Raw genomic sequence first — 19923 nt, 5'->3', positions numbered from 1 at the left:
CAAGAACTGCATGATTGGTGTCACGCTATAATTAGAGCACCAGAAAGGAAGTCGTTGTCATCGTTATTGTCTAGATGAACTGGGGCCAATTTTCCTAGCCACAAATTGCCCAAACCATTGACAAAACTGAAAAACGAAACCGGGCTAATATACAAAATGCTCGCGTTGCAATTGTAGTGCATCATCAAGACGCGGCGACGTTTCGGAAAGGTCTCAAGTGTAATGACATTCCGTGTCAGCTTGGTAAAAATCTTTTATAGCGACCGCTCAGATTCGGACCAAACCTGCAATTAGCGGTCTTCGTCGTGGTCTGGGTCTTCCTATAGCACCCAGGCGCACATACAGACATATATATTTATATATATATATATGAGTACGTGCTCTAAACCAATTACGGCAAAAGACTGACACGAGTTCCAGAGAGACCCATATGAGACTTGTGGGCTTTTATTGTCCACATTAGTTACCGGGCGGATCGTGAGCTTCACTCCATGCCATGTTGATCGCATTGATAATGACAGCTTCTCAGATACACACATACACGCGCTGGAGAATCTATGGACAGTTTTATACTCTAGCCCAAATCGACTTGGTGTCAGATATCAATTCCGATTTGTAGATAGGAGCTTGATGTGTGACATATGCTCGACTGATATAAAAAAGATATAAGAACAAAATGCTTTTCCTAATACATAATGCGCTAGCTAGCACATGGACCCTAGCAGATATAGAGTATAATAAGATGTCATTCTTTTCATATAGCTTCTTTATAGCGCCTACTGGAACCCAGCTGATGATCATGACCAACTCTTTCTTGGCGTTTTCATCTCTTTTGTCGCGGGTTTTGTCGTTTGTTTTCTACTTGATTAATTGGGGAACGGGCTATGCGCTATGCTGGCTTTGTGTTTTTAGTCTTTGGATCTGTTTTTTATTGTTGTTGTTTTTTTTTTTTTTTTTTTTACCTAATGCCTGCCAGGTGGCACTCGTCGTCATCTTGAGTCTGCCCTTCCCCCTCGGAGCACCTCTCATTTATGTGTACCTTAATTATAACGCCATCGAATTGCGTCATCATTTACAAGCGCCGCCACAAATCTGAGCAAGCTCATTAAATCCAGTACATATCTTTACAATATATATATAGTAGCAGGGTAGGTGGAGTCCATTAGGAAACTCTTACCCATCCCTGGCTTGCGTGCATTAGTAGGACGCTGTACCAAATTTAATTTAATATATTTTTTATATCTTTTTTTTTTTAAATTCTACTTTCACGTGTATCATGTATTGTACTTCGAGTATAAGCCTAAGACAATTATAATTTTGAGAAAACAAAATAGCATAAATAGAGCAGAGAGAGGACAATAAAACAATATGGAAATCCACAATGCAAATCCCATCAAAATGCCAGCGAACCCGCCGGATTAGCCAAAAGGCATCAAGACGCAAAGGCGATGCCGGCAACCGAGCTGAGAGTTGAGGCAAACGTGAGCTGAGAATTGAGAATTGAGCATTTGGGAAAGGCTAACGCCGGATTTTTGGATGCGGCTGCTTAGCATCAAGGTAAACACAACAGTGCAGAGCACAATGTGGCCAACAATGGCACAGTGTTGCGAATGAATAATTAAAATAATAGGTCAAGCAGGTTGAACAAAGGCGCACACAATGGCTCAGGATCTGCATTGATCCTGGCTGCGATCCCGCTGCCTGCGTAGCGCCATGCGCTTAGCCTTAGCGCGGACAATAACAAAGCGCCGCACCGAGCGCTCAGTGTGTGTGTGTGTGTGTGTGTGCGTGTGTGTGTGTGTAGGGGCGCAGGCGGCATCAGGACAACAAAACAGCGCAGCAGGCAAAACAATGCAGCAAAGCGTTAAATACTGAAAACCGAAAAATGGCAATGGCAATCGAGCACTGGGCAAAAGAGCATTCCGTATGGCCCAGTGGCAGGCCGGTGCCCTTTTTCGCCCGGCCTGGCCCGGCACGGCAGGGCCAAGTCGAGCCGTAACCGTGCAGGGCCGCGCGCTTAGCCGGGGACTACAGTAGCAGCGGCAACAAAAGGCACAAAGGCCAAAACACACAGCTAATTATCCTATTCACATCAAGTGTGTGTGCGTGTAATTACTCGCCCGCTCTCCTGCTCTCCCTCTCGCTTGCTCAGCGGCACCGCCTGGATATATATCCATGATCGATACGCGTCCTGGCAACAGCAGCTTCTGCCAGCCCAGCATCCTTTTGCCTGCTGTTTTAATTTTGCTGCCGTATGACCCAAAAGCCAATTACCGATTATATCTGCTGGCAACTGGTAAACGCTGCCTCATCCACATACCGAGTCCTCGCAGTTGGCAGTTGTCAGTTGTCAGTTGTTAACTGTTTGCAGTTAGCTGTTAGTGACACTGGGCTCACACACACACACACACCCGCGCACATACACTCACATATCCCTCAAGCAACTGTCGCTGACCAGTCCGTCAGTAAGTCAGCCAAATGCCAGTCGGAACATACGTTAATCATCAATCAAAATCATAGCACCAAACGCATCAAAACCTACCTGTCCAAATCCCAAAACCCAAACCCAAACCCAAGCCCAAATCCAAATCCAATCCCAATTCCAATAGTACACGTACACCAATTCCCAACCAATATCCAAGACATCGGCCCACTTGTACGCGCACTCGCAGCCGCACTCGCTCGCGCACTTTGACATGGTCCATGGGGCACATTGGGTGATCTGGCATGATTTTGGACTGAAGATGAATCGGCCGGTTTGTTCGCACCCCGTCGATAAGCAGTTAATTATATTTATTCTCATCCTGTTTTCTTTTTCGTCGTTTTTTGCCTCTCTTACCTTTGGGCGTTTCTGTTCGGGCGGCTTCGCTTTGTGCCGCATTATTTCCAAGTACGCGTGTCTAGTTGCACTTTCCAGCATTTCATCTGATGTTGCGGCGCCAGGAATGATTAATCAATGGCAGTCAATATTCACTACACACACACACACACACACACACGCACACACACACACACACGTAACTCATTGCAACAGTTATTGTCTCTGGTACACTCGATAGGTGTACGCTTTGTAGATACTTTAAGGAAAACCGTATAAATCATAATTTCATTCCCAAATTGTACATCGTCAATCAACATAATGAAATATATTTCGTGTCCAAAACTCAAGTAATCTGCTGAAAGTGAGCCAGCACTTTTGATCGATCAAAAGCCCGAAGAGCAAAGCCTGCACACTCTCTCTCTCTCTCTCTCTCTCTCTCTCTCTCTCTCTCTCTGCCTCTGTGAAATTCTATACAATTGTTCGATTTAAAAACAGCGAAATTAACTAAGAATCAGAACAAATGCAAAGATCACTAGCATTAGATTATCTCTATATATAAAACTGTTTGCCTTGACCGATCTACGCTCAGGAATGAAAAGAGATACTTCACGCTGAGTTTTATTTTCAAGATACTTCAGATTTATCTCAATAGCTTTCGTAAGATCAGGAAAATAATTTGATTCCATTTCAAAATAAAAGCTTTTGCAGAAACATGAGTAAAAAATATGTATAATTCTTATATTCGAGCTTATTTATCACAGACCTTTGCATATATTTTGATTAGGATGAAAAAAAAAACCCTCTAATGAGGCTGGCTTGCATCCCCAGGCGAATACTGCAGTCACAAGATTATTAACCCAGCATTTTTAAAGGTTTTATTAATAAATACTTTTCATTTGTACTGAAGGGTGGTTACGACCACGCCCTCTTTTCAAGTGGGCTTGACTCGTACTCGAATCCATCAGCGATTCAATGCAAAGGGTTGAAACTGCTCAACGCAAGGAATGCATTTGTAAAAATATCCAATTCAAAGAAATATTAACAGAATATAAGTATATTTAGCTCAAATGATATATTCTTGAATTGCCTTTTATTCATTTGAATTTAAGACAACATTTAAACTATTAGTTAAATTATTTAATGATTTAATTTGGGTTTTTATAACTTTATCAATTATTTGCATGTTAACTTCTATAGTACAATATCAGTTTAGATATAATCGTCACAGCCCTTAGAATTTCCACAATTCTTCTTAAAGGGCATTCACTTTAAGACAAGCTTACTAAATATTTCAATAGATGGCGCTGGCTTGTAGATCGCTGGGTTTGTGTCATTGATAGCAAGCCAGTGTGACCACATGCTCAAATTTGATTGGTTGTCCTAGTGTTCAAAACGTCGCAAAGGATATTTTGTGCATTTTTGGCTCAAATACCAAATCTTTAAGACGATATTACTATAACATACTCAATGCTTCCCTTATCCAACTAATTTAATAACGGCGTTTATAGTCCGATTTGTTTTAAATTTTAAAGACTTGAATGTGGCGTGCACACAACAAAGAGCAAGGCTCTGCCTAATATTTAAAATATGTGAGAAACTTGCGGAGGAATCTAAAATGTGAAATATCTGTATAAACTATTCGAGAACCTACATACTAAATGTATTTAGCGCTCGATCTATATCTCGAAATCGATAAAAATAACTCTATTATTTGATGTAGCAAGGGGCAATAATATGCATGATCCTGGTCCAGCTCTCCCGTCGTGGCTGACCTTTCCGGTTGTGAAACGTCAAGGACCAGCTATGATAGTAGTCCACAATGCCACCCATTGTGAAATAACAATATATGGCATACGATGTCCACATGAACAACATCAAAGCGGTGTGGATGTTGTTTATCTAAGGATAATGGATAATGTGTTTGCGTCAGTGGAATGTCAAAATAAAAAGTGTTTCAAACGCAATCAATTGAAATTAATTTGCATAAAGGAATGTCCGCATAGGCATTCTCCGGCCGTGCAAGCAACAATTTGCGACTCTTTCAATGGGGCAGCTACCCGTAACTGGTGGCCCGATGCGGGGGTAGGGTGCGTCGTGTGTGTGGGCCTGTGGGCCTGGGGATAACTTTGCTCTTTGTTTGCTTGATTTGTGGCCGGCTCTGCCGCTGCCGTCTTTACAATTAGATTTTAATTTGTGCATAATGAGAACGGAGTGGGAAACCAAACAGAAACAGTCCAAAGCTCTGGCTGCCAATACTCGCGCCCGTACATCAGCCAGGCCCCTCAGTGACAAGCCCATTTGCGTCCACATGGTTGTTGTTTTTTTTTTTTTTTTGCCATGAACAACATTTCCATCGAGCTGGAGTTCAACGTTCGTTCTCCGGCTCCGGCTCCGGCTCCGGCTTCGGTTCGGGCTACGGCTGCTGCACACACATCCTCGTTTGGCCCAGGGGCATTTTCGGCTCGCAGCGGAAAAGTCTGTTGGCACAGCTGAATTTAGGGTTTAAAATTAATTAAGCGGAAGTAAGCAAGTACGTTTGATTGTTTTAGACAGTTCCTGATTTTTCTAAAATTCATTCTCATTTAATTTAATATCCGGTATTTGGGTGCTGGCTGTGGCATTAAATTATTTTCATATCAAAACTTAAAGCTCTTATTCTAATTATGACTTTTACAGTAAACGCTCGCTATTGTTTGCTTAAGCGTCTAATCAGAGTATATATGGAAAATAATGTACTTTTTATCATTATTATTATTCCGTGAGTAAGGCTGCACGCAAAAATGATCATTTATTAATTATATACAATTACTGAGATCTGCCTTAAAAGTGCTTGCATTCATTTAAGCAATATGTATATCTAAACTAAATGAATATATTAGAATTTATATAAATGTATGTTTTGTAGATGATAGTCAACCAAAAAATTAAATCTTTTATATGAGCATATTAATGTTATGTACTTTGAAATGATAAAGATATACTAGTGGGTATACCCCGGCCTTGATCGTGGTACGTATAAAATAAATTTTTTCAAAGATAACTCAATTATCCGCTGTTGCGGACAATATTTCCAAAATCGCTGGGACACATTGAATATACGTTTGAAGCAAATCGGACAAAACCTAAAAACAAGCCATGAACAAAGACCCAAGCCTCGTGAAAATCGGATGAAAAGCATAATGTTGCAAGATTTAGGTGCCAAATTGTTTAAGAGGCCAAGCCGTGAAAAAATAGCCAAACACAGAAAAGTTTCATATGTATGTACGTGTTTATATATGTATGTATGATGCATGTATGCATTATATATGTACGTATGTAATATATATGTTTGGATGTATGCATGTATATATGTATGTATGCGTATGTACAAGCAAACTTGAATACATATATATATACAAACATGCATGCATATATATGCAGGCATGCACGCAAGCGTTACCATATATATGCACGCATGCACTTATATCCATGTGCAAAAATGCATACATATATACATACATGCATATATCTATGTATGTTCATATGTATGTGCGTGACATGCATGCACCTACCTACATAGGTATCCGGACATGTAAGCATACATGTACACATGCATGCATGCTTGCATATATACAAAACTAACTTGCAGACATTTATGTACAATCAGGCAAACATACTTATATATGCAAACATAAGACTTCGTCCAAAAAATCTTTGCATTTCTACCGAGGGAGCTTGGAATCTGCAAAAAAGTATGGAAATTAAATTAAACGCGTTACGTCACAGACCAAATCTTTGACCCCCATTTCCACCCAGGATGGATGAATTTTCCAAAAACTGCCAACCGTCTTTCAAATGAATTTTTACAAAGATTTTTGAAAAAATATTTTCGAAGCCGATCTGATGGTAAGCAAAAAACTATCATACAAGCGTTTTCCGCCAATTTTCACAGTTGCGGGTGAAATTTTCCAAATCGCATAAAAACGGATTCATTGAGTTTTAATATAGAGCTTAAAAATTAAGTTTGATGCTAAAGACACCAAACATTGGGTCTACCATATCAAGTTCAAGATTTAAATTCTTTCATACTAAGTAGTAATGTGATATAGTAGCAAATATTATAAAAATTCCTTGGATTACTTACGAAACACATATATCATAAATTTCAATTCAAAGCAAATCCAAATGCAATTCGAATTCGAATCCGCAAAAACAAAGAGATTTCTTCGGCTAGACATTTCGATTAGTCGACCGTCTGTCCATGAGTTGACAAAATGCGAAAATTTAAATCTGTAATAACTGAACTGAATCAGGTTTAATTAATGAGAGTGACTTGTGCTATGACGCTTGCATATTGCTAATGCTCCGGATTTTAACGAATCATCATGAGTAGATGCCGGCTGCCCATATATATGCACATATATATACATATATGTATATCCGGTGCTTTCCGGTGTGCTCCTGCCGTGTTCAGTGTTTACTGTCACTTAGCCATTCTGGAATCCAGTGCTTAAGTTATGCACAAATGACAGACTGTCCCCGGCGTAATATTCAATGCAAACAAAGATGAAGCAAAGCAAATCACGCAAGCAACCAGATAGCATGTTGAACCAATAATTGAAAAGTACAACCAACCACCCCACCCCACCATGCTCCCCCTGGTGGACAACGCCTATGACAATCATCAATCATCTAGGTGTTGCTCCTGCTGCTCTTGCATAGCTGTTGCGTGATGTTTCCCTGTCATATCGAACCACTGGGCCACTCGCAAGGGCCACTATACAGGTCGCACCACACCCCACGGTACGGTAAGCATCACAAGACGTTCGACAAGGGCGCGCTAATTTGTTATACTCTGTGTGGGGGCATAGCAACTTTGCCATTAGTTTTGAAGGCAACAATTTTCAATTTAGCGAATTAAAGAGCTTTACATATATTTTAAATTGACGATGGCTTTGGTAATTTGTGATTTTTTAAGCTTCATTTACTCAACTGCATCTTTGCTTTGCCACTTCCACTCTCACTCCACCTGCCGCTGCTGCCTTTTTTATGCGATTTTCATAAACTCCATTTAATCAACTACATCTCTGCTTTGCCATGCTCGCACTTACGCTCTCACTACCTGCCGCTGCAGCCTTTCAATGCGATTTTCATCAAGTCTTCCAATGCGACAAACATATGTATCTTATGATGGTTAAGAAATGTTTTTAAACATAAAGTACTGTTTAAAAGAAACACTTGGCATACGCAGTGCGGCACAGCTTTAATAATCATGAACATTAGCTAATGCGCAACTGGCACTTCTTAGAATTTCAGTTTTGTTTTATGAGGCTCTCGACTTTTGGACTTCTAATTGAAAAGAGGTTGAACAAATAAACACAAATCGTAATAAAAGTTTATATGCAATAAATATTTTGTTGGATACAGTCGAGCGGAGTTGCTTTTGCATTTTTTATTCGCAAAAAACAAAAAACACAAAAAAATATAAAATTGAAAATTCAATTTCGCAATCATTTTGGCACCCCAGACATCCCGACACCCGCTACCAGCTGGCCTCCGCCCCATCCACCGGCTGCTACCCTTGCTGCCAAGCGCTGGAGATTAAAAACGACAAACTCCGAGCCTGACGACAGACCGAGCCTGCAGTCAGAGCAGCCGGTTGCGCGCCGACGACGACATTCGGAGTCACGTGATGGGATGAATATTGTTTTCGGGTGGTTGTGGGTGGATCTGGATCTGGACGTGAACGTGGACGTGGACGTGGACCCCGGTCCTGGATGGCGCACATGAACGTGAACATGAACATGAACGTAAATACGAATGGGAAAACGAACGGGCGCAGCTTCATTAAGAGCAGCCAGCTCTCGGGCAAAGCAGATAGTAATTGCCAGGACTTGAAAGTTTGCCCGGCTAGATTTGGATTTAGCTGGAGCTGCATGACAATCCATAGCTGGCAGCGGGCTCGGGCTAAGTATTGCTGCTCCACAGCCTTCTCGTAATAATAATTAAAATAAAAAAGTTTGCCAGCCTGGAGAAGAAATAACGAACAAAAAAAAAACACAAAGGTGCGGAGCGGGGGAACAGCCCTGGGACTTAAAGACAAACCCTTTTAAAGAGTTGCCATTTGTTGAATGGATTCCCAAATAAGTACAGGTTAGGCTTTCAGGCTGGAGCATTATTAATTAACCCGTTGTTAGTCCATAGCCGGCTCATTTGCTCTAGCTTTTTTTAAATTATGCACCTATTAATGTTTAAAATGCACAGACCCAACAACAGAGCCCAGCCCGCCCACACCATGCCCCCAAATAGCCCATAAACTTTTATGTGAGCGCAAACCGTTGTCAAGGAATTATGGCCACTTCGTAAATATTGTAATAGTATGATTTTCTTCGTTGATTTAACTTATGTTCGGGTTGCCTTTTTATTTTTAACAACACGTCTTCTTACTGCTAGTACTGTAGAGAGACTGCCTTCCACTTCTTCTCTGCAGCCGCTTTTCTTTATCGATATTTACTTATCGTACTGTTATAATTAACATAGATAGTGACACTATAATACCCTGGCTAGGGTTACCAATGATGCTCTTATCCTATTACAACTCGGCCATCCTGACAAAGAGAGCTCCCGATCTCTGTCTTTTATATGTGTATCTATCTTTATAACTAATGCTTATTGCCTATTTTCGCATCCAATGCTTAAAGTTTTGGCTATTCCAGATACCAACGTACGGGTTGCGAGATAATTGAAAGCCTTCTACATCCTTTAACAAGTATCTATCATTTTTTAAAATCTTTTCTATACTATAAGGCCCTTTATATCTTGGTATTAACTTTTTTGAAACTCCTGGTGTGCTATCAAAATTTTTTACCATGACATAGTCACCTATTTTATATTCTACTGATACTTTCTTCTTTTTATTAATCCGCTCTTCATTTCTGATTTGAGCTTCTTTTTGATATATTTCTCCACTCTTTCTTATATTTTCTAAATTTCTTTTATCACACGTGTTCACCTGTGTAAACTCTTCTAATTTTTCTTTTAATTCATCAACAACTTTTCCTTTCTGTTGTAATCCGAATAACATTTCGCTTGGAAATTTCTTTATGCTTTTGTGTTGTGTGTTGTTTATTGCATATTCAACATTTTCTATAATAACATCCCAATGTAAACCATTTTCTGGCTCCGCCATTTTTGCCATCATCGGACCCAAGTCCCTATTCAACCTTTCCACCTGACCATTTGCTTGCGGACAACCCGTTGCTATTTTAATATGCGTTACTCCCTCATTTTTTAAAAATTCATCAAACTCTTTTGCAGTAAAACAACTCCCTCTGTCCGATACAATGAACTTAGGTCTACTATACGCTCTGAAATAATCTTTTAATGCCTTAATCGCTTCTTTCGTACTTGTTGTCTTTGCTGTATATAGTCTAACAAATTTTGAAAATCCGTCAACCACCGCCAATATATATTTATTAGCCCTTCCTGCATTAATTGGTCCATAATGGTCTATATGGATCATCTCCCACGGTTTGTTTCCTTTCGGTATGCTATGTAATAGTCCTTCACTCTTACCCGTCTTGGGGGCGAAGGCAATGCATTTTAAACAATTCCCTATATGCTTTATTGCTTTTTCCTTAATATATGGGAACCAGTAACTCTTTCCAATGGCATCGATCATCTTATCTCTCCCAGCATGTCCCAACTCATCATGATATTTGTAAAGTACATGTTCTTCCATATCCTTTGGTACATAAAAAACTAATCTGCCATCATTTGTTTTTCTGTAAATGACCCCATTTCTCATTTCGAATAGCTTGTGCTCTTCTTTTTCTAACATCTTTCTAATATCTACCAGTTTGTCATCTTTGCTTTGGCAAATAACTAAATTGTCCTCAAAACTATTGGATTCAATAACTAAAATGTCCTCATAACATCTGCTTAACGCATCCACATGTTGCATTTGCTTGCCCGATCTATGCACTAACTCAAAATCGTAATTTTGTAGTTCTAACGCCCATCTAGCAATTCTCGGATTTAAATCTATTTTGTTAAGCGTTAAAGTTAAAGAGTTGCAATCTGTCATTATTTTAAATCGTTTTCCCTGTAGATATATACGAAATCTGCGTAATGCGTAAATGATGGCTAGCGTTTCTAACTCAAAACTATGATATTTAGACTCTACTTCGGTTGTTCTTTTAGAAAAATAAAAAATCGGGTGTAATTTCCTATCTTCTTTTTTTTGAAATAAAACAGCCCCAAATCCCACTGCGCTGGCATCACAATGTAGTTCTATTTCTTCTTTGTAATTATATATTGATAGTACTGGCGCCTCTAACAATTTATCTTTTAACATATTAAAACACTTAAACTCCTCTTCTCCAAACTTGAATTTCTTATCTTTTTTCAATAAATCATATAAGGGTTTAGCTAATATAGAAAAGTTTAAAATGAACCTCCTGAAGTAGGAGCATAACCCTAGGAAACTTTGTACTCCCTGAATTTTGTTTGGTATTGGAAAGGATTTAACCGCTTCTAACCCTTTTTCATCAGCCCTAACGCCTTTACTATCCACCACAAATCCTAAATATTTAACGCTGCTTTTAAAAAATTCACACTTATCTAATTTCAACTCTAATTTGTTTTGCACCAGTCTTATAAACACTTCCTTTAAGGTCTCCATGTGTTCCTTTATGTTTGTACTTGCTATCATAATATCATCCATGTAAACAATTACCTTATTATCTTTTATCATATCACAAAATATGTTATTAACAAATCTTTGAAATACATGTGGCGCAGTTTTTAAACCCATGGGCATCCTAAGAAATTCATATTGTCCTAAAGGGGTAACAAATGAAGTGTATTTAATAGATTGCTCATTAACAAAAACATGAAAATACCCGTTTTTTAGATCCAACTTTGAAAATACTGTTTTTCCGCATAGTCTGTCTAATAAATCGTCGATCAATGGTAGCGGGTAGTTGTCTCTACATATAATTTTGTTCAGTCTTCTAAAATCAATACATAACCTCATGTCTCCAGTTTTTTTCTTCACTAGTACTATAGGTGATGCATACTCTGAACAACTTGGCCTAATGATTCCATCTTTTAAATAGTCGTCTAATAATTCTTGCAACTTTTCTTTTTCCATATAAGATAACCGCCTAGGTGTACAATTAAATACTTTGTCGTTTTCTAATCTTATGCTTAACTCATGTCTTAATTTTGGCTGATTTGGCCTTTTCGCTTTTACATAAGTATTTTCAAATAAATTTTCAAATTCACACTTTGTGCTGTAATCAATATCTTCACTTAAAATATATATATTTTCTCTTTTGTTAGAATCTTCCCAACTTATTGTTAAGATATCCTTCTCAAAATTCTCTTCTAACACTCCCATGATTTCGCTATTCACTGGCGCTTCATTAACATGATTATTAATTTTAACTGCACTGTTTCCTATATCTTCTATAATCACTTTTTCAATCCCGGTTTGATTATAGATAATTTCATCACTAACAACTTCTTCACTATCAGGTTCGAGCTTAAGCTCTCCATAACTAACTATCTCATCACTAACAGTTTCGATCCCAATCACTTCATTTCTAACTATTTCACCACTAATTATTTTATTTCTAACTATCTCATCACTACCAACTTTATCACCAAGCGTTTCCGGACTAACAATTTTCTCACTAACTAATTCATCACTAACAGTTTCATTACTGACTATTTCCTTATTAACGATTTTATCATTTAACAATATAGTTTCATTTTGCTCGTGTTTGATATCTTCATCGTCCACTTTTTTTTGTTTTTCTTTGTAGCTTGTAGCTATGATATCATTTTTACCATTATTCTGGTGATCAACTTTATGCCCGTTCACAATTTTTAATGTTCTTAAATCAATATTTAAACCAAAAGAATCCATAAAATCTCTACCAAGCACAGCGTCATACCTCATAGACTCATTTGCCACAATTATAACATTAAAATAAACATTTATTAACTTTTTCTTCATAAAACATAAAATTTTTCCAAAATTTTTCAATTTACTTTCATTTAAACCTACATACGAATTTGCATCTGGCATACGCTTTACTTTTAATGGCACAAACTTTTCCTTTAAAAATGAAATAGGGCTGCCAGAGTCTATAAGGCATTCTGCAATTATTGATTTGTTAAATGAGTTACTAAAATGAATTCTTAAGTATCTTACATATTTGTTTTCCATATCATACTTTTTATTTGGACATCCTGCTATTAAATGATCCTTTGAGCCGCACGCATAGCAAGATCCTGCCTCCCGTTTGGGCTTTAAACAATCTTTGGCCCAATGGCCCTTAACATTGCAATTGTAGCAACGTTGTTGTTTGTCCGCCTGTGCTTCCTGTGCAGTTTGTTTCACTACATGGTTTCGTACCCGTTTAATTGGCAACTTTATAGCTGCAAACGCACGTAAAATTTGAGCCGGATTGGTAAAGCAATGCATACTAGCTTGAGTGCGCAAGTTTTCGCAAGGTATGCCTCGAATAATACCCTCCATTAACTCCTCTACATCAATGTTGATGTCCTGTGCCAATATGCTTTTTTCGCTAAAATATGTGGCGAACACCTCATCTGGTTTCCAAACCCGATCCTCGAACTTCTGTCGTAGTTCCGACTTCGAAAATCCTCCCCCGAAGGCCAAAACCAATTGATTTAGCATCTCGTCAATCGGAGCAATGATGCGCATAGGGTCTGCATGCAACCACTTCAAAGCACCGCCTTTCAATTTGCTTATACAAAGCAAGTGCTGTTGCATATCATTTAGTCTGTAGATCTTGGCCACATTGAAGAATTGCATTACCCATTTACGCACCTCACTTTCTCCAGTAAATTCTAATAAAATTTCCTTGGCTAACATCATCGCTCCAGTTTGGATGCAATTATTTAAGTTGCCTCCGACAGCGTTGCCACTTTCGTCGATCCTTCCAGCTGCCCCAGCGTTGCCCGCTGCACCAGCGTTGCCATCCGTTCCAGTGTAATCAGCTGCACCAGCGTTGCCATCCGTCGACCGTGGTCTTTCTTCAGTGTGACCATCCTCTAGCTGCAATAAATCGCCGACTTCACTTTCTTGCTCTCCCCCGTCGCTCCCGCCGATGTGCGAGTTGCGGTTCACCGTTACTTGAAATTCTTCTAGGAATTTTCGAGACGCTTCAATTTCGAGACGCATCAATTTCAGCATCTCGGCGCCATTTGCTATTTCGTCACGCTGTTGTTGCATTATGTTTTGCAACTCATTTTGAGCCTCAATTGTCTGTTCCTTGTTACGTTGAACTTCAAGTTCCTTTGCAGCATCGTCTCGGATGTCCACTGGTACCTTATTTAATCTCGCCATCAGCTCAGTTTTGGTACCCTCTGTTGGCAAATTTAGTAATGCCAACCAACTTTTCAATGTCGCTATTGACACGTCATTTATATTTATATTTTCCATTTTGTTGTGTTTTTTTTTTTTTTTCTGAGTCAATCCCACTTCTGATATTGTAATAGTATGATTTTCTTCGTTGATTTAACTTATGTTCGGGTTGCCTTTTTATTTTTAACAACACGTCTTCTTACTGCTAGTACTGTAGAGAGACTGCCTTCCACTTCTTCTCTGCAGCCGCTTTTCTTTATCGATATTTACTTATCGTACTGTTATAATTAACATAGATAGTGACACTATAATACCCTGGCTAGGGTTACCAATGATGCTCTTATCCTATTACAATATGCAGCCAAGGGTCACGCCCATCTACCTACATATTCATAAATATTTGCATAATTATGCAGTCAGCATAAAAAACAAGAACAAAAACAATTAGCAACCTACTAAATTCCAGCTTAGCTAAATCTTAACTTGAAAATTCGAGGTTAACTATAGAATTCGATGATAAAAACGAACTAAAACCATGATCTATGTATTATTTAATATTATTGTATATATATAAATAGTGCAGCTTAATAAGTATTACTTACATTTAATAATACAAAAGAGTTCAGATCTAGGCCAAGTTCTTCGACTAAATCAATCCAATTTTCTGCTTGAGAATCGCATAGAAAGTTAAGCCCTGTAACCTAACGAGAAACTCCATGGCGAATTTGAAGCCTATAGCTATGTTTAACGTCGAGATATATTTATTATTAGTAGCGTCGCAGTTACTTTTGCCTATTACATACATTAGCTCAACTGCAAGACAACCCTTCTACCAATTTTATTGTGTATAGGGTATTCAACTGTAGTAAATACTTTGTACTAGGCTCAAAAGAAATCTATCATGCGATACTTAAATAGTTAATTTTTGGTTTGAAACAATGCTGAAAATCGAGTTTGAACTAAGCTTATTCAAACCGCCATTTCCAATATAAACTTTTTATTTTCTCCATTAAAAATAGTTTGGTTTAGATTTATCTAACCATATTTGGGAGGTGCAAATTTTGGGTAGAGATCAAATAAAGCCCGAATCTTATATATGAAATTATAAAGGGCTGACTATTATGAGATAATTAAAATTGAATAGTTTCATTCAACTTATCTAAGTGTACGACTAAACATGATTTGAAGCCATACGTGTGTTCAAACATGCGGAAATCCTCAAAAACCGAGTCTTAAGTCTGGGAGTTGTTTCGCAGCCTGACTGAAAATATAGATAACAGTTAAATAAGACACATATCGGGCAATGTCTGATTTGAATTCGTTTTCTTAAGCAATACATTTTCATGGAATAAGTAATCGAAGCTTCAAATACATATGCCTAGATCTCACTGCTGAGAGCAGAAATCTGGTCGGATATAAAATTGTATGCACTCAGGGTATTATATTATAATTATTAGCTCGCAAATGTCAGCCACGTTGTGCAAACTTAAAGATTAAAGTAACTTCCTAATTGTTGTGTGCTTTTCAAATGTGTTGTGCCAGAGTTCATAAACCTTTTGACTGCTTTTTAGACTATACTACGCACACAGAGGGCCCACCCACGCATCGAGTTTATTTGTACGATAAATGCTCTATAGAGTTAATCACAGTGCATACTGGAGTAAAGTTTTGGAGCATTCAACCACAAACACAACCACCGCAGCAGCAGAAACAACAGGAGCAGCCATTTAAGGAAACGTTTTCAATTAAGGCGAAATACCTTAAGGTAATGTTGAAATCACTTAAAGAAATGATAATCACTTTGTACACACACGTTTAACTCCTCGGGGCTGCTCACTTGGGCGGCGCTGACAAAACAGAGTCTCTGCCCGGGCTCTATGCCACGTCCAACTTGGCGGCAGTTCAGTTCACTTGTTTTTGTAGTGGATTAACCCGAGCAAAAGAAATAAATTCACCTGCAGATGCTGACGAGTACCTTAGCGAGTGGATAGCGACAGCCTTCTACACGTACCGTTGTATGCCCCAATCCCCCTTTGGCGAATGCTTAAGCCTGCCTGCTGAATGCCAGGGCCCATATGGAGGCAATGGGCCCGGAAATGGCAATAGCATTGTGCGTTATCAGGGTTATATGCCGGTTGCGGCGGGGGGTTGGCTGGGAGTTTGGTGTTTGCTCGAGAGAGTGTGGGGCTGGGGTGGTTCATTGGCTGGTTTTGGGTTATTGTAAGCTCTTGCCCAAAGGAAAAGGTAATTTAGTAAATAATAGGGTCAAAGACAAATATTGTTGTGGGTTCGTCCAATGAGCAACGCTTTCGGCGTGTTTTGTGCGTGAAAAGCGTGTATAAGTTACTTTGAAGCAATTGAGTCCGATTAACTGGCAGCAAGTAGCAGGCAGCAAGTAGCAGGCAGCAAGTAGCAACTGGCTGCTGGAAGGGATAATGACCCCACTTAAAGCACTGCACACACCCCGCACACACCTCTACTCGCCACATAGGACTCCAACATATGTGCGGGCAAATTTGCAATAACAGTAGCTCGAAATTCGGGGTCTATCCCAATTCATTTCGACTGTGTCTCTGACAAATTATCAAAGAATTTATCAATATTTAATTTGCATTAAGATAGATAGATAGATAAAGTGGCCTTTAGGCCAATATCCCCTTAAGATTCACAAAAATTTGCTAGCCCAAAGGCAAAAGTGACAAATGCATTTGGTAAGCCCCAAAATGTATGCTATAAAATTTGTATTTTAAAACATTTTACCTAAAATATATACATGCACATTCGCATATGTGAATCTGTCTGTCGGACTGACTAACTGACTGACTGACTGATTGACTGACTGACTGATTGAATGACTGACTGAACTTTGGTCAATATGAATGGAGGGGTGTTTCACACATTTTAGAAAATTCACTCCTTCTTGCTGAGAATGAAGGTCAAAGAAGGCTTTTTATAAAAAGTTCATTTATCTCGGGTCTCACACTATTTGCAGAATCCAAGCTTCATTAATGGAAAATGCTGATCAAAAACTTGTTTGGGTGAAGTTTTAAGTTTAGTCCTATTTGCATCAAACCTAATGTCAGACCCCTACACAAGAACTTAATGAATACGTATCTCAGCAATTTTGGAAATTCTAACCGCAGCAGTGATGAATTAGCGGAACACGGTTGAATGAAAGTTTTTAGGTTACCATTCGATCTGCCTCAGAATCTTTTCTAATGAATAGCGAAAACGTGTTTGTTTACGATCCGATCAGCTTCAAACTCATTTTGAAACGTATTTGCAGAAGATAGAAAAAACGACAGCTTAAGGTTAAGACGCAGACTTCAAAATGCATGGGCGGGAATTGGATAAAAAAGATACGTTTAAGATTGTAACCATAGATATATGTTTGTATATATGTTTGTATGTATGTATGTACGAATGTATCTGTGTATGTATTTATGTAGGTATATATGTATGTATGTATGCATGTATGTATGCATGTATGTAAGTAAATGTATGTTTGTATGTATTTTTGTATGCATGTGACAGTCTGTGTGCATGTTTGCATGTTTGCATGAATGCATACACACATGCATGCTTGAACGTGTGTAAATATGAATGTATCCTTAACTATGAATGTATTTAGGTATTTATGTGCATATGCATGTATGTATGCACGTGGCTATTTATGTATTTATGTTTGTACGAATGTAACTATGTATGAGTGTTGCATGTGTATATATATTATGTATGCATTTATATATGTAAGAATGTATGCATATATTTTGTTAACTGCTGCGCTGCAAATTAAAAAAAGTTTCCCGCCTAGCACCCTACTACTCGATTCTCATGAATTCAAGTAAGTTTCATTAAGGGAGGCAGCTTTAAAACCGATGGAGGCGGCCTCAACTGTGGAGGAGACGGCTTCAACTGCGGAGACGGCGGCTTCAACTATAGGGGAGCCGGCAGCAGCTTCAGCATTGGGGGAGACGGCAACTTGAGCAAAGAAGGAGCTGCATTCAACTATGCAAGAGTCGGCGGCTTCAACTATTGAGTATGCGGCTTCAACTATTGAGGTAGAGGCGGCAGCAGCTTCAGCAATGGAGGAGACGGATTCAATAACGCGGGATATGGTGCCCTCAACTATAGAGGAGCAGACGGCATCAGCTTCAACTATGGAGGAGGCGGCAGCTTCAGCAATGGAGAAAAGGGGCGGCTTTAATTATATAGGAGATAGCTTTAATATTGCAGGAGGTGGCATATTGAACTATGTAGGAGACAAAGACTTTATCCATGGAGGAATCAATGGCTATGGCGGAGATCATTGTCATATGTCTTATAGTTAAAATAAAACAATATAGTTATATGTGTGCATATTTTAAGTAATATTTTAAGTAATTCTCACTGATTCAACCTTATAAACATTATCCCTGCTTTTCTTTTTTTCAGTGATGTGTTTATAGATAACTTCGTCTCCCGCCTAATGGTAAATGACGATGAAATAAGTGTTCATGGGAATAGTCAGGTGAGTACATCATTACAAATATATACTTTATATATATGAAAATACGAATATATATTTGACAATAAGGAACTGAGCAAAGTTCGAGGAGGGTATGGCCATATAAACCCATACACAACATTGTAAATTTCTATATTAATATGTAAAAACCCATTTTGAGTAAATTTTTAATATCTATTTATCGATAATAGCGTGCAGCTGGCATATTTAAATTATTTATTAATTAATTACACTATGTTAGCTGTGAGTGTTGCCCCATTTTTTTCTAGCCAGAATGCCAATAAATTAGGATGTACCCAAAATTTCCGTAAATATGGGTGCATCCGAGTGAATCACAGTATTTTCTAATCAACGGAAGAAGAAAGTAGAAAGTGCTCATTTTAAAAGTAATATTTTGTATTTCACATTTTTTCGTTAATGTAAGATTTTGCGGCTTTTAGACAGTTCCCAGTTCTGGGCGAAAGCTATGGACAAAACTTGTTCTTTGATGCAGCATATTTTTTTCGTTTTTCCATTCTTATACATTATACCGAAGCGCGTTTGGTCGCGAGCTATGTTGTTGGGTTGGGGTTGGTGTGGGGCATCGTAACTGCCACCGGGAATGGTGCGACGGACATTAAGTAGTAGAATGTTGTCTTTATAACACTGTGAACACAAACAAAGAAAAGGTCACAGCATGCCTTCGGCTGAACAAGAGCAACAACAATAAGGACAACAAGTCAAGAGAAGAGACTCACCCCGAGCAACAATTTTTCAATAAATTAGGTTTCTTTACAGATTCCGCCTTGACGTCGTCTCTGTATCCATTTAAGTCCGCCGCGACGGCATGCGGCAAAGCAATTCACCCCATATTTGTTTTGGCTTTTTTGTACGCAAACGAGGGCGAAACTTTTAGCGGACCTCCCCACCCCACCCGAACCTGGTTCAGGGCCAGGGCCAGGTCCTGGTCCAGGAGCCGGAAGCTGGAAGCTGGTCCGAGGGCCGCAAGCCAAATATGCTTTGCTGCAGTAGTCGCTGATTTATGTTCTTTTTAATGTGGCTAAAGTAAATGTCATTTAATTACACCCGATTTAATGGAATTTTACGCATTATCGGTATATATTTTGGAAAGAAAAAAACAACTTCTGTGCCCACTTTTTCTGGCCGCTAGCCTTTTAACAAGTCAACTGCGGTCTCCACTCATCATTCCACGCTTCTTCTTCTTCTAGTTTGTGA

The 19923-nt window shown here is 38.8% G+C and overlaps 1 protein-coding gene and 1 long non-coding RNA gene across 3 annotated transcripts in view; one reads left to right on the top strand and one right to left on the bottom strand.

Annotated features, from left to right (window-relative positions):
- The window catches only part of LOC138911788 (uncharacterized), a 165930-nt gene extending 147218 nt beyond the window's left edge, over positions 1–18712 (top strand). Inside the window, exons 4-5 of the long non-coding RNA XR_011417434.1 lie at positions 15773–15966; positions 18636–18712. This is a non-coding gene — a long non-coding RNA (uncharacterized lncRNA). The remainder of the gene's footprint in view (positions 1–15772; positions 15967–18635) is intronic.
- On the bottom strand, positions 9184–14547 carry LOC138911230 (uncharacterized). Of its 2 annotated transcripts, none has more exons than XM_070209093.1 (2): positions 13045–14547; positions 9184–12967 (listed from the first exon to the last, which is right to left on the bottom strand). In XM_070209093.1, exons 1-2 carry the CDS (start codon positions 14277–14279, stop codon positions 12862–12864), a joined length of 1341 nt encoding a protein of 446 aa, XP_070065194.1. In that variant the 5' UTR covers positions 14280–14547; the 3' UTR covers positions 9184–12861. The 2 variants fall into 2 exon arrangements, with proteins under 2 accessions (XP_070065194.1, XP_070065195.1); XM_070209094.1 differs by having other exon boundaries at positions 13023–14546.
- Positions 18713–19923: the final 1211 nt, after the last annotated feature.

Source organism: Drosophila virilis, chromosome X, assembly GCF_030788295.1.
Source record: "Drosophila virilis strain 15010-1051.87 chromosome X, Dvir_AGI_RSII-ME, whole genome shotgun sequence".
Classification (NCBI taxonomy): domain Eukaryota; kingdom Metazoa; phylum Arthropoda; class Insecta; order Diptera; family Drosophilidae; genus Drosophila; species Drosophila virilis.
The sequence above is the reverse complement of the archived record's forward strand: the minus strand, read 5'-3'. Positions and strand labels throughout refer to the sequence as shown.

Bases quoted from the DNA above. Each gene is read 5' to 3' on its own strand.
- LOC138911230 (XM_070209093.1), bottom strand. From the start codon at position 14,279: ATGGAAAATATAAATATAAATGACGTGTCAATAGCGACATTGAAAAGT. The intron at 12,968-13,044 runs GTATGATATGGA...CAATAATTGCAG, and splicing joins GCAGGATGTCCAAATAAAAA to AATGCCTTATAGACTCTGGC.